General features: G+C 41.1%; 1 protein-coding gene and 1 pseudogene across 1 annotated transcript in view; both read left to right on the top strand.

Moving 5' to 3' along the window:
* Positions 1 to 6,470: 6,470 nt before the first annotated feature.
* Positions 6,471 to 15,727, top strand: part of QRFPR (pyroglutamylated RFamide peptide receptor) — a 46,727-nt gene continuing 37,470 nt past the window's right edge. The window contains exon 1 of the mRNA XM_032146568.2: positions 6,471 to 7,179. Within this exon, the coding sequence (XP_032002459.1) occupies positions 6,840 to 7,179 (340 nt within the window). The 5' untranslated portion in view covers positions 6,471 to 6,839. The remainder of the gene's footprint in view (positions 7,180 to 15,727) is intronic.
* LOC116463461 (putative monooxygenase p33MONOX) lies at positions 14,453 to 15,547 on the top strand (annotated as a pseudogene).

Here is a 15,727-nt window from a genome sequence, read left to right as displayed (position 1 = left end):
CCTGAAATTACTCTTTTTAGATATTTTTGTGTCTGTTTGTATACATAAATAAACATATATATATATACATGTATACACACACACACACACATCCCTCATATAATTTATAAAATTCCTGCTCTGTAGCAGAGTTCAGAATATTGATTCCATGCAAACTTGTAGCATACTGTGGCTACTACTCCTGCTTTTTAAAATTTCTCATTGAGATATTCTGCTACTCTGGTGTCAGAAATTTTAAAGCTCCTCAGTCCTCTTTATTCAGCTTACATTTTAGAAACTATAGCCAAGAGATCATACAATCTTTTCTAAATATCATTAACTTGGTTTCTTGAAGCTTAGAATCCCTATCTGACAATATGTAGTATGTTCTACCTCATCTCCCTCAGAGTTGGCAGCTTCTCAAGCTTCTGTCACTTCCACCTTACTATCACCTCTCTCCTCATTGGGCAGAATTAAGAACAGAAAACCAAGTGTCCCAGAAACTTTTTCCTTCTGAAAGACAAAATTCTCAGGAAGGTGAGGAAAACACCACATGCTATGCCTTTAGACTACTTATACCTTTAGCAAACATCTAGTGAACTCCCCATCTCTGACAATTTGGTAATCTTTTCTAAGGAAGGTTTGATTACTGCAACATTTCACTGACAAGATAAAGTACAGACAGTCTCACAAAATTACTAGTTGCCTCTCCTTTTGTATTTATCCAGATACTTTCTTCCACGTTCCTATCTTTGAGGGTAGAAAGCTCTTTGGCGATTCTTCTTCACCCTGTTAGCTTGTTTATTTTGGAAAATGGACACTCTGTCACTGTTGTTTTCTAGTCATGAAAATTGCCAATAAGCATCAGAAGCCAATCCTGCCTTTCTGGCTCGCTTTATCCCTATCTCTAACATAATCATTTCTACTTCTGTGCCTTTGGAGAGGCTACTCACTCTGTGAGATAAGTGACCTTTCTCTTTTTCAATTTATCCTTCCTTTTAGCCTTGATTCACACTCCACATTCCCCACACAGCATGTAGGATTTGCCTTTGCTTGAATTTCCAGAACATGTTCTTTCTGTGTCTGGATGTGGCACTTGTCACCTTATTTTGAGCTATGAATATTTCTGTCCATCTTGCCCCTCTAACAAGATGGGGCTGGCAAACTGCTTCTGCAAAGGGTCACAGAGTAAATATTTTCTGCTTTGAAAACTATACAGTCTCTATCACAAATATGCAACTGTACCATAGTAGTGTGAAAGCAGCCAAGGATGATAAGTAGATGAATGAGCATGGTATGTTCCAGTAAAATGTTTTTATTTTTATAGGCCCTGAAAGTTGAATTTCATACAATTTTATGTGTCATGAAATATATTCTCTTTATGATTTTTTTAAAATGATTTGAAAATGTGAAAACTATTCCTTGCCCATGAGCTATACAAAAACAGATAGTGAACCATGTTTGGCCCAGGCTGTAGTTTGTTGACCCTGAACTGATGATGAGCTCCCCAAAGGCTGAGCTGTGTTGCATGCCCCTGTGGGAGTTACCCTTTAAGACTGGGTCTGTTTCTTCACCATACTACTCTTAATGATGAACACAGTGCCTGGCATGCAGCAGACATCCAAAAACATTATTGAATAGAGGCATAAATATTCATGTACTTATCTAGTTTTCAAACAATAAGCAGGTATTTCAGGAAATGGTCATGAAGAGTTTCTAGGGGGAGAAGGAAAGGTCAGGAGTACCGGCAGTGTCTTGTGAGATTAGCCTTGGGCTACCTTATTAGGGGTATTTTCACCAGGTAGAGAACTGAGTGAGTGAGATGTGAGTGGTTGAGATAAAGTGGGTTGGGAGGTTGAAGAGATGAGGGTTGAAGAGGTGTAGAGAAGTCGTGAAAACGAAGACTAGTGCAATATCAATAGAGGGAGGAAGACCCAAAAGAGTTTAAAACTTTAAAGGCAAATGTCATTTTTTTGTACACTTAGCTCCAATCAAACTCTAGCTTCAATCATGCATTATTTCAAAGAACGATTCTCATAATCTGGGTTCATAGGCTTTTCAAATAGCCTAGGGAGCCACTATGAGAGTTGATCTTTGCTTTTCACACTTCCTTGTTCCCCTATACTCCTTTACGTGTTTTGAAGAGTGCTGAGTAGAACCGGGAAAGATGAGCACTATTGTTGTCTGCAAAAATGTATGTCCACATAAAGCACAAGGAATTAAATATAGTCATACCAGACCTGCTCTGGCCCTAAGAAGGCCCTGAGATTTCTTCTCTGGGTCACCTGGGGCTGGAATCAGCCTGCAGCTATGCTGCTGACCTTCTTTGATCCCAACACTATGGACCAGGGAGAGGCAGGGCATGTCTTCCATCTATGTGGTTCCTATGTAATTCGAGAGCCATCCTCTATGACCCAAACTTTCAGCCCCTAGTCCAGAGAATTGGACTCATAGATGTGAACCATTGCTCCTACAATGGGTTATGATTGAACATCTTCCCTTAGGTTTCCTTCAACAGTTACAATATGAACACATCCTTTTCAAATGCCCTTGGAGCATATACCAAAATAGGTAACATCCTTGGCCATAAAACAAACCTCAACAAATTTAAAAGAATGCAATTATACAGAGAATGCTCTCTGACCAAAAGGGAGTCAAACTAGAAAACAGAAAAATAGCAGAAAAATGTTCAAACACTTGGAAACTAAATAAGACATTTCTAAATAATCCATGGGTTAAAAAAGACATTTAAAAGGAAATTAAAGAGTACATTAAACTGAATGAAAATGTAAATATAACATATAAAACATGTGGGACACAGTTAAGCCAGTGCTGAGAGGGAAATTTATGGCACTAAATGCTTACACTAGGAAAGAGAAAAAGTTCCAAGTCAATAATTAAAGTTTCCTCCTCAAGAAACCAGAAAAAGAGTAGCAAAATAAACTGAAAGCAGGTAGAAGGAAGAAGATAATAAGGATAAGAGCAGATGTCAATGAGATTCAAGAGAAAATAATAGACAAAATAATAGAGAAGTTGTTAGCTAAGAATTGTTTCTTTGTAACTAGCAAAAAAATAGTCAAACCTCTAACTAGATTGACAAAAGAGAGAGAGAAGGCAAAAATTATAAAATCAGGAATGAGACAGGGGATACTCTTCAGCCATACAAAGGATATTAAGAGAAAAGTATTAACTACTCTACACACATAAGTTCAAAAGAAATTTATCAATTCTTAAAAAAACTCACCCAATATGGAATAGATAATTTGAATATCACTATACTATTAACAAAATTAAATCCCTCATTTAGGAACACCAGTAAAGGAACTCTTCATGCCCACATGGCTTCGTTACAGAATACCACCAAACTTTTAAAGAAGAATTAACACCATTTCTATACAGTCTTTTCCAGAAAATAGAAAAGGAGAGACTGCTTCTCAATTCATTCTATGATGCTATTATTACCCGAATGCCAAAACCAGGATAAAAAATACAAAAAGAAAAAAAGTTACAGACCAATAGCCCTCATGAAGATATACATAAAATTCTTTAAAATCCTAACTAATAGAATTTAACAATGTATATAAAGAATTACACACCATGACTAAGATGGGGTTTATTTCAAATATTCAAGGCTGATTCAATATTCAAAAGTCAATCAATGCAATCCACCATTTTAATAAGCTGAAGAAAAAAATCACATTGATAGTATTAATTGATGCAGAAAAATCATTTGACAGAATTTAACACCATTGATAGAATCTCTCAACAAGTTGAGAATAGAGAGTAACCTTCTCAAGTTGACAAAGAACATCTGCAGCTAACATCACACTTAATGGTGAAAAAAGGCTGAATACATCCTTATAAGATTGAGGACAAGACAAGGATCTCCATTCTCCATTGCCATTTAACATTAACTGTGTTCTCCAACCATTGCAGTAAGGCAAAAATACAAAATAAAAATAAACAAACAAACAAACAACAACTAAAACAGGAAATAAAGAGCATACAGATCAGAAAGAAAGAAATAAAACTGTCTTTCTTCTCAGATAATGTGACTGTCTATATAGAAAATTCCAAGAAATCTACCAAAAAACCCTCTGTATTAGTCCATTTTCACACTGCTGATAAAGACATACCCAAGACTGGGCAATTTACAAAAGAAAGAGGTTTGTTGGATTTACAGTCCCACATGGCTGGGAAGACCTCACAATCATGGTGGAAGGCAAGGAGGTGTAGATCACATCTTACATGGATGGCAGCAGGCAAAGAGAGAACTTGTGCAGAGAAACTGCTGTTTTTAAAACCATCAGATCTCATGAGACCCATTCACTATCATGAGAACAGCATGGAAAGACCCATCCCCATGATTCAATCATCTCCCACTGGTCCCTCCCCCAACACATGGGAATTATGGGAGCTACAAGATGAGATTTGGGTGGGAACACAGAGCCACACCATATCAACCTCCTAATAAAATTAAGTGAATTCATCAACATTGAAGGAATCAAGATCAACATACAAAATAAATCGGATTTCTGTGTACTAGTAATGAACACATGGAACCAAAAATTAGAAATTCGATACAGTACCATGTACAAATGTCCGCCCAAAATGAAATACTTAGGTGCAAATCTAAAAATATGCACAGGACTTACATGCTGAAAACTGTAAAATGCCTTTGAAATAAATCAAAGATCTAAATATATGGAAAGACATTCTGCTCATGGATTGAAAAACTCAACCTAGTAAATATGTCAATTTCTATCAAAATCCCAGCAAGGTTTTTTGTAGACATAGACAAGTTGATTGTAAAATGTATATGAATAGGCACAGGTCCTAGAATAGTTACAATAATTTTGAAAAATAAGAATGAAGTACGAGAAATCACGCTACTTGATTTCAAAACTTATTATATAGCTACAGTAGTCAAGAATGTGGAGGATAGATAGACACATAGATCAATTCAACAGAATAGAGAGCCCAAAACATAAAATGTAAAACTATAACCCTTTTATAAAAATACTTAAGAGAAAGTTTTTGAGAAATAGGCTTTGGTGAAGTTGTTAGACTGAACACTAAAAGCTATCTATAAAAGAAAATATTGATAAATATGCCTTCACTAAAACTAAAAGCTGTTCTGTGAAAGTCCCTGTTAAGAAGATAAATAACAAGCTACAGACCGGAAGAAAATATTTGCAAACCATTTACTGACAAAGGACTTGTATGTAGAATATAAAAAGAACTTTCAACAGCAAATAAACTAAACAATACAATTAGAAATGGACAAAACACATGGAAAGACACTTCACCAAAGAAGATACAAGGACGGCAAATAAGTCCATGAGATGTTCAATATTACTTGCCATTAGGGAAATGTAAATTAAGGCCCTAAAGAGATATCACTACAGATCTATTAGAATAGCTTAAAAAAAATAGCCGCAAAACGAAATGCTGGCAAGGATGTGGAGAAACGTAACTTCTCATGCATTGATGGTAGAGATGGAGACTTGTACAGCCACTCTGAAAAGTAGTCAATCTCTTTAAAAATTAAATATACACATTACAGACTCAATAATCAAACCTTTTGGCATTTCCTATAGAAAGGAAAACTATGTTCACACAAAAACCTGTACATGATTTTTTATAGCAGCTTTATTTGTAGTAGCTCAAAATGGTAATCAACCAAAATGTCCTACAAGAGGTGGATGGTTAAATAAACAGTGATACAGCCTCAGCAATAAAAAGAAACAGCCATTAATACATGCAACAACTTGGATGGATTTAAAGGGCATTAGGCTAAGCGAAGAAAATTCAATATCAAAAGGAAGCATATTGTATGATTTCCCTTACACGATGTTCTGACAAAAGTTAAGAGAGAACATATTAGTGGTTGCCAGCGGTTAGAGATGGTGGAGGGAGGGGCTGGGTGTGAGTATAAAAAGCACCAGGGAGATTTCTGCGGTGATAGAAGAGTTTGTATCCTGATGGTTACAGGAATCTACACTTCAGATAAAAATATGCAAACACTGTACCTGTGTCAAATTCCTGGTTTTGTATTGTTCCGTAGTTAAATAAGATGTAATGGATGGAAGAAACTGGGTGAAGGGTGGGTACACCGGATCTTTCTCTATTGTCTTTGCAATTTCCCATGTTCTATATTTTAACTATCTTAATTATTTTTCAATACAGAAAATAAGTTAAAATAAGCCCCATTTGCCTTGGTTAGTTGTGGCTCCCGTTATTTCGCAGGAGGAGAAACTTGAAACTGTGGAACCCCCCAATACCCAGTTTCCCATATAAGCACGACCTGACCGGGCCATGCCCTGAGAAAGGCGCTGGGCGGCAGCACGGTGGGGAGCCAGGAAGTCTTCCCTCGCCCTGAGGGTGCGGGAAAGAGGCGTTGGCGCCACTGAAGCTGGGTGTGAGGGAGGCGTCACCGAGTTCAGCCCCACCCTCCACCGCTCCCCAAGCGGGTCCGGCGTCCGTATCGCATGGCCAGAAGGCGGGGAGCGAGAGGGGCCGGGACCCTCGCGTGGCGCTCCAGCATCCCAGACCGTCGCGGCGCCTCGCCTTAGGGAAGAGCAAAAGAACTTTATTTGAACCGCGAACATTTTTTGGTCACTGAGATTGAGTCTCCCAGTGCTTTGGCTTCCCGCCTCTTTGTCGTGGGTTTGACCCCTGAGCTGCTCTCCTTTCCCGAACCTCCCGGGGTGCAGCCTAGAGCCCTCCCGCGCGCCTGACTCCAGACCAGAGGAAGGGAGGCGGCCTCCGGCTGGTCCCCCCGAAGCGCTTGCTGCCCCGCAGATGCGAATGGCCAGGCAGTAGCGGGCGGTGGCCCCGCGTCCCGGGAGCGCACAGCAATGCAGGCGCTCAACATTACCCCGGAGCAGTTCTCCCGGCTGCTGCGGGACCACAACCTGACGCGGGAGCAGTTCATCGCTCTGTACCGGCTGCGACCGCTCGTCTACACCCCAGAGCTGCCGGGGCGCGCCAAGCTGGCCCTCGTGCTCACCGGCGTGCTCATCTTCGCCCTGGCGCTCTTTGGCAATGCTCTGGTGTTCTACGTGGTGACCCGCAGCAAGGCCATGCGCACCGTCACCAACATCTTTATCTGCTCCTTGGCGCTCAGTGACCTGCTCATCACCTTCTTCTGCATTCCCGTCACCATGCTCCAGAACATTTCCGACGACTGGCTGGGGGGTAAGAGTCGCGCCCCGCTCCTTCGTTCCTTCTCTCTTAACCCTCTGCCTTTCAGGGGATCTCTCTCTCTCTCTCTCGTCTGTCTCTCTCTCGTCTGTCTCTTCCTTACACTTCTCTGTTAAATGAATCCGGTGCTGTTTCTTAGAACTTCGCCACCTGTGTTCACCTGGATATAAGTTCTTTTGGCCGCCTCTGATTCCCCTCCAGTGCTTCCTCCTTGTGGCTTAGAGACATAGGTTTGGGAAAGGCTTCGGAAAGGTCCCGAAGAGTGAGGTGGGAAGTCGCACCTCTCGCCACTTATTTCAGCTCCCTTTCCCGTCATTGCCAGGTTTTTCTCCCCTAGTTTTCTTACTAAAAGTGAGATAAAAATATTTCAAATAATTAAACAAACCAAAGTTAAAAATCTCGTTTCCTTATTCCCCCAACCTCCAGCCTCACTTTCCAGTTGCTTGCAGACAGCTTCTTGTACCGATGAGCATAAAACAAATATAATTCATGTGCAGAAAAAATATATTGAACTAGTCCTTTTAAAAACTGTATTAAGTGTCATGCAGGAAGAAAGAACACAGAAAACCGATGCCCTCCTGACTATTAAAAAAGGAGAGATGACATTCCCCTTCCGTATAATGGGAACAAAAATGACAGAGGAGAGGTGGAGGCACTGAGTTGGGAGCAGTGTGTGGAGGTTGGAAAAAAAGACATCATATTTCTCCAGATGATTCAGCTTTTCCAAGAACACAGCTGGAGAATGCCCTTGTGTAAACCCATGAGCAGTAGTGTGTTGTGTTCTTACCAGTGCTTATGGTGCACCATGGGCCTCCCCATTTTTACGGTTGGGTGTATTCTTGTGGCCACATCAAAATGTTTAGAAATGTAAGAGAAATAGATCATTATACCTTCAATCTCTGCTATTTCTATCCCATTACTAATTCTCTTAAACTCATGGAGGGTGTTTCATCCTACCATTACCAATTTGAGATCGTGAGCGTTGCTTTTTTTCCCATTAGCTTAAACTGAGTTTGCCGTTAGTGAGTCAGAATGTTAAAGTCTTTGATTCTTATCAATCTATAATGTAAATATTTTCAAAAAAGCATGAAAATGGCCTGCACCAGCCCCAGCCCAAACCAGTTACACTTGTCTCTTTGGAGCCAGCCACACTGCCTTACAGAGCCCAGTGTGCACAACTCTACTCAGGTCCCCTTTCAGGGACATCATGTTGTTACCTTAAAACTGGTCGTGGTGGGAGTATTCACACCATGGAAATCAGCACTTACTGGTTAGGACTGTTTTTTAAAAAAGTGAAAAAAAAAAAAAAAACCCGGAAATCAAACAGTTGCTTTCCCAGCACACCACTGAGCAAAGACATTGAGTTTTCTTTTGTACACTGCTGGGATCATGAATAATAGGTGAGGCAAAGTGTAGCCACAAACATGTTTTTACATGAATTACACTAAAGTTGCAAAGAGAGACAGCTGATCCACAGCATCTAAGTGTGCCCAGCATGGAGGCAAGCTGACATTCAATTCCTTTCCTCCACCTTGCCTTACCATCATTCCCTTATCGGCTTACCTTTGATCTCCCAGTTGACTCACTCTCTACTCCCCACGGCTCCTTCCAACATGGAGCTAGCAGGAGTGGGGATTCTCTGCACCCAAATCTTATAAACAGCACATGCTTATGAGTTTTTTATTACTCGTATGAGGGTGGAGTTGCACTGCCATGGCCCTTTCCTTTAGGAAAGTATTGTCTCTGTTCTCTTCTCTGATTTACTTGGCTAGACTGCAGAAGTGGATTTGCCCATTGCATCCTTAGGGCCACCGAATTTACCTATCCTTATCTGCAGCCTGTTCCTCCTCATTTTGTTTTGTTTTTTCCTCCTTTTTATCTTTTTCTTCACAATGTCCAAATGCTCCTCCAAATTCACTCACTGAACATGTTCTGTTTCTTCCAGCTAAATGCAGAACAATTGATTTTGCTTGTGACCAGTGCTGCAGAACACCACTCTCTTCTCTAAGCTTCCATGAACTAGTCTTTTTTTGTCTCTTTGTTTCCTTTATGTCTCTATCTCTGTATTTTCTGCCTTTTGAGAGTTCTCAGTCCTTCTCTTATTTTGCAAGTAAGTGTCCACTGAAGCTTAGCATGCAATCTCTTTTCTTTCATCATCAATTTCTGCACAGAGGCTATAGTCATGACTCTCACTTCTTTGCTGATGATTCTGAAATCAGTATCTAATCAATACCATAAGCCATGGTCTTTCACCTGATCTGAAGACTTGGCACTTACACGTGAATATATTACCAGCATCCCTCATTCTCTCATGGTATCTTGTTCCTCTGCCCAAAGTCTAAAGTATTATTAATGGCACTATGAGTCATTCCTGTATTCAGCATTTCCTGGGTATTTCCTGTGTGCACTGGGATATTGCAGGTATTGAGAAAGCTGTGTTTCTGTGGAAAAGCCAAGTTTCCATTAGATTAAGAAGGGGGAGGAAGCATTCAAAGAAGTGATGGAGAATGCAGGGGATTTTGTAGATGTCAGGGTTCCAGAGAGCACAGTGCAAGTGTTGAGGAGTGGGGGCTTGAATCAGATTAGGGGAGGTTCACAGTCTGATGGATTTGAGTCCAAAGTTGAGGGATAGGCTAGGAGAGAATGGGACTTGTGGTAGCTGAGGTAAATGAAAACTTAAGGCATAGGAATATTAATTCTGAACACTTCCCAGAAGGAGATAGAAAATCAGTTCTAATGCTAGCCTGCTTTATGACTCTAAGCATTAATAAGATGAAACGGGGAGTGCTTGGGGTGTGCCTGGAGTAGTGGCCTTGCTAGGATACTGCTGGGCTCTGTATCCACTTTCATCCTGCTGTGGATTCAGGCACAGCCAGGGGGAGGATGGTCTCCTCAGGTGCACACACAGCTCTGCAGCCCTCCCCCAAATCCTGCTGTGGGCAGTGAAAAGAATTTTCTAGCAGTGGCTGGCAAATTGACTAAAAGCAATTCCAAAAAAGGGAGTTTGAAATATATTCTAAGTAATGGCAGCATCGTTGGGGGAAGTACACATTCATGCACTTTTACTACCTTTGAAGAGTATTAGGGTAAGAAAACAGAAAATTAATTTTCTCAGCAGCTGATATGAGAATTCCTCTTAGAGTGGTAATGCTCAGTCTTGGCAACATGTGGTAAATCATCTGGGAGTTTTTTAAAACACAGATGCCTGGTTCCTACCCGGGGAGATTCTGATTTAATTGGTCTGATTATAATTGGTATGGAGTTCTCAAAAGTTCCCCAAGTTAGAAAAGTTATAATTTGCAGCCAAAGTTGAAAGCTACTGATGTAGTGTAAATGCTGACAGCTGCAAGACTCAGGCTGATATGAAGATTAAAAGAAATAATAGATGTAAACATTTTTTTTAAAAGTACAGTGCCTACCCCGTGTACCAGCTCAATATAGCTATTATATATTTAAAAAATAGCAATGGCAGTCAGAATGCTGAGCAAATGCAAAAGTAGATTATATTACCTGGAGTCCAACAAGGAGCTCAGAGGCAATTCTTCCATTTTCTGCAGCCTATTGCATCTTTACTAAAGCCCTTAATGTTTTTAGAGTCTTTCAAGATGAATTTGGAAAGGAGTCAAAAATGGTGAAAAGATTGGAGTAGAAGACATACAAAGAAATACAAGAACAATTATTCTCTTGCCTGGAGAATAGAACTTTAGCTATAAATTAGCACACCTCACCACAAAGGTTTTTCAGTCTGTTTTGCCCAGGGCCACAGTAGTGCATGTGGGCGGGTAATAGAATGGTAGTAGGCGAAGCTCCAAGCTTCATTATAACAGCTCCTGTCTCTCTTTTTAAGAATTAGAATTTTGCATGACTTTATATGAAAAATGAAAGGATTCAACTGGAAGGAAAGGAGGGAGAGAAGGAAAGCAATCACTGTACACAACATGAAATGTTAGGGTGTGTTTTTAGAGATTAAGAGCTGATACATTGTGAAATGAATTAAAGGAGGTTGTTGAACTTCATTTAGTGAAAAGATCTTAATTTTGAGGGCCAATTCAGAACAGGGAGCTTAACCTGGAACTTCTTCAGTCCCATTTTATTATGCAATCAGTGACTAGAAAACATCAGTTACATTTGTTATATAATTTTTTTCTATGATATTTCAGAAATTTTAGAGTTCTTGGGGAAATTTACATATGGTAAGATTGGTGTAAAATCAACAGTATTGTGGGGCTTAAAAAGTCAACAGAAATGATAAAAGCTGTTGATGAAGAATAGTCTTTTTAAAGTATTAAAAAAAAAGATGTAAATTAAACAGAGGCGTAACAGCAACAGTAGTTTGGAAATAAAGTCAGGAATTATGCCGTGGACAGCCTCTGGTTGATCTTTCCTAGAATCAATTATGTGCGCCCTTTGAGAAGAAAAGATGCTATAGGTCACTAACTTTTCTTGGTAGGTGGGAGAGTGGCAGTAACAGCAGCAGGATTTATGTAAAAGATTCTCTCTACTTAGGACAAGAATGGTTTACATTTAAAATAATGACAGGAAAGGATTTAGCAGTAAGAAAGTTTTAAATATTTCACTGTGCACTTCGGAGGCATAAAATGAATGCCCTTTTTAGTTTGCTTTTCTAAAACATAACTATTCTTTGACAAGTTGTTGATTTATTAGGATTCTTGTTTGTGGGGAGAGAAGCCCAACTTAAACTACCTTAAGAAAAAAAGGGGAATATTCTACCTCTGCAACTGAAAAGCTCAGAGGGCTGGTTTTAGGCATAACTGGATTAAGGTCTTCAACAATGATCATCCTCCCCCTTTGTGGCTAGTTCCACTTTCCTCTGTGTTGTGATTTCATTCTTGAGCTGTCTTTTGCCCAAGCGTGAAAGATGACCCCAGGAGCTGTAAGCTTACATTTTCTTTAAAACTCCCTGTCTCAAACCAAGTGTCTATCGATGGACGAATGGATATATAAAATATGCTGTGTATACACACAGTGGAATATTACTCAGGCATGAAAGGGAATGAAGTTCTGATACTTGCTACAACATGGATGAACTTTGAAAGCATTATGCTCAGTGAAATAAGCCAGACGTAAGAGGACAAATGTTGTGTGATTCTACTTACATGAACTATTTAGAATAAGCAAAGTCATAGAGGCAGAGAAGATACTAGTGTTACCAGGAGCTATGGGGAGGGCAGAGTGGGGAGTTATTGCTTAATGCTTAAATTTCCGTTTGGGGTTATGAAACAGTTTTTGAAACAGATAGTGGTGGTCATTGCATGAGACTGTGAATGTGATTAATGCCACTGAATCATACACTTAAAAATGGCTAAAATCATAAATTTTATGTTACATATATTTTACCACAATAAAAAATTCTAGAATAAAAAATAAAACTTTTTATCTCAGGAAATGAGAGAGAATACTTCCTGGTAGCTGCAGAAAATTCTGGAAGGATTCTAGCCAGTTTGGCCTTGCTGTCTTACCCATAGAACTAATCATGCACCTCAGGGCGTGCCATTGTCACTCCTATTCAAACACCTGGAGATACCTCCTACAGCAGGGAGAAAAGCCTATTGAGGAGCCACTGTGAGGCAGTTTCTTATCCCTGTCTTGTGGGAGACTGACCTTCTCTCATCTATCTCCCGTTTGGTTTCAGTTGAGTGTAAGACTTCCCACCTTGCTCCCCACCTTGCTCCCACTTAAGGTTCAGCTACAGTCTTTTGTGTAAGTCTCTACAATTGCTTGGCTGTGGTTTAAGGGTTGCTCCTCCCCAGCAGAGCAACCCATTACCCATGCTGTCAGTCATCTTGCCCTTCAAGGCTCAGTGTCTTCCTGTGTTGATCTTGCCTTTGGCATCTGTGCAAGTAATAAACTTCCTGAATCCATTGATGCTCATTTTCTCCTTACTGACTGAATCCATGGAAGTGTGACAAGCTAACAACTGCAGTAGTGACACTTGGGACCCTGTTAGCCACCAAGACCCTTGGAAAGGCTTGACTGCTTAGCATGAAGTTCTTCCATAGGAAGGTACTCAGGGTAGAATAGATATGTTTAGCAGAGTTGGCCATTTATGTCTACTGGAGTGAGTCAACTTATAGGGACTAAAGCTCCGTGATCATATGTCTCCCCATAAGGCCAAGCCCTGCACTACGTTTCTCAGGATCAAGCTGAACCAGAGTTCTGAGTAGCTCCTCCTTGTCTGACTTTCTGGTCTGGGATGGAGTGCTGGGATCTCCCTCTGCTGCTTCCATCTCATTTATTAATATATACTCCCCAGTGGACCAATTTCCAGGCTGCCAATTCCATCTAGTAGTGGACATATGCCTTCTCCCTCTGCTAAGGAATTATTGAAAGGTCAGTGAATGGGGTTCTAGAAGTTGATCTTGGCAGTTCCTTCTCAGTCTGTGCCTTTAAGAAAAATTCAGCAGAAGCTATACTATTTGTTTCCTTTCATGTCTTAAAACTAAAGATTCTTAAGGATGAATTCCAAAGTAATCAAGTAAGTGATTATTGTTTTTATCTGTCTTTGCAAAACTAAATTAGTCCTACTTGTAGCTTGGTTTTGGAGAAATACATTTACTGTCATATCAGAGAGATCGTAGGCTATTCAGGGTAATAGAAATCTTAAAAGACAGCATGTTCCTACATCCTGGGAGAAATAGAAGGATAGAGAAACGGTTTGATGCTGTGAAAACGAACATGGATTGTGGAATCAAACAATATTGGGTTCTAATCCTGTTTCATGTTTTATTAGTGTTTGTATTAACTAGATTATAAGTTACATGACCTGGCATTAAAGCTTCCCCTATTAGAATACGAAGGAGAGAAGTTATAAAATAATGTTTGATGCTGCCCCCCAGTGGTTGATGTGGCCGCAGAAAATAAGAAAATATGACAAAGATGGCAGGTTTTAGATCAAGCTTTATTTTAACAAAAATATTAATGCATATCTAGTTCTTCTTACTTCCCATTTGATTTCTCTATGAAGCATATAGTATTTACATGTTTTCATTTATGCAATCTCATTTTAAAGTCCCCTTTAATACATGGATGAAAATATGTTAACGTTTTTAAAAAATTTCCTGTGGGATTGAGATGCATTTAAAATCTGCAAACGTCGGGCAGTGTCGCCTAGTGGGTCCTGGAGACCTTTGAAGCCGCTGCCGCTCTCACCATGGCTTGGGCCCAGGCTACGCCACAGCCTCTCAGGGACGTGGGCCCTCGGAACCTTTTTAGTGCCGGACTCCGGGCCACAGGCCGTCCCGCGGCAGCAGGATAACAGAACCTCTGGATGGACCCTTCCTGGGGAGCTTTGCTAATTGGCAGCAGCTGGACCATGTTCCTCATTAACATCTGTCTGTCAGCTTAGTCGTCACATCATTTCACCATGGCGGCAGGGACTCAGCTCGGAATTCTATACAGAAAAAGCACCTGGATCCTAGTCTTTCAATGGCTTCAAGACAACCAGAAATGCCTGCTCTTGAGGCTAGTGGGCCTCTAGGCAAGATGTCCCTGCCCTTCAGGATATACCCCCGGGCACTCAGCTATGATGATACCCTCAAGGACCCTGCATCCATGACCCCTCCTCCATCGGACATGGGCAGCATCCCTTGAAAGCCAGTGATTCCAGAGCACAAGTATCAGCACCTCGCCAAGGTGGAGGAAGGGGAGGCCGGTCTACCCTCCCCTGCCATGACCCTGTCATCGGCCATTGACAGCGTGGACAAGTGGTAAAGTTAGCGCTAAAGCTACCCATGTCATCATGAATTCTCTGATCACAAAACAGACCCAGAAAAGCATTCAGCATTTTGGGTGACAGGCAGGGCTGAGAGATGCTGGCTATACACCCCACAAGGGCCTCACTACTGAGGAGACCAAGTACCGTGGAGTGGCAGAAACACTCCACAAACTAAAGCAACAGAGTGGAGAGATAACAAAAGAAGAGAGGCCGCCTGCATCAGCCCAGTCTACCCCAAGCACCACTCCTCACTCCTCACCTAAGCAGAGATCCAGGGGCTGGTTCACTTCTGGTTCTTCCATAGCCTTACCTGGCCCAAATCCTAGCACCATGGACTCTGGAAGTGGGGATAAGGACAGAAACTTGTCAGGGAAGTGGAGCCTCTTTGGACCGAGATCCCTTCAGAAGTATGATTCTGGAAGTTTTGCCACCCAGGCCTACCGAGGAGCCCAGAAGCCCTCTCCAATGGAACTGATCCGTGCCCAGGCCAACCGAATGGCTGAAGATCCAGCAGCCTTGAAGCCGCCCAAGATGGACATCCCAGTGACAGAAGGAAAGAAACAGCCACCACGGGCCCATAATCTCAAACCCTGTGACTTGAATGTGCTCATACCCACTGGCTTCTAGAGCCCTTTCTTTCTAGGGATTCTGGTAAAGAAGGTTTCTTGCACCCCACTCCCCTTTTACCTTGGCTTTGACATAGGAAAGGTATATTTAAAAACTTAATCAGCTGGGCACAGTGGCTCACGCCTGTAACCCCAAAACCTTGGGAGGCCAAGTTAGGTGGATCACCTCAGGTCAGGAGTT

The sequence above is a fragment of the Hylobates moloch genome, unplaced genomic scaffold (genome assembly GCF_009828535.3).
Source record: "Hylobates moloch isolate HMO894 unplaced genomic scaffold, HMol_V3 SCAFFOLD_3, whole genome shotgun sequence".
Classification (NCBI taxonomy): Eukaryota; Metazoa; Chordata; class Mammalia; order Primates; family Hylobatidae; genus Hylobates; species Hylobates moloch.
The sequence above is the reverse complement of the archived record's forward strand: the minus strand, read 5'-3'. Positions and strand labels throughout refer to the sequence as shown.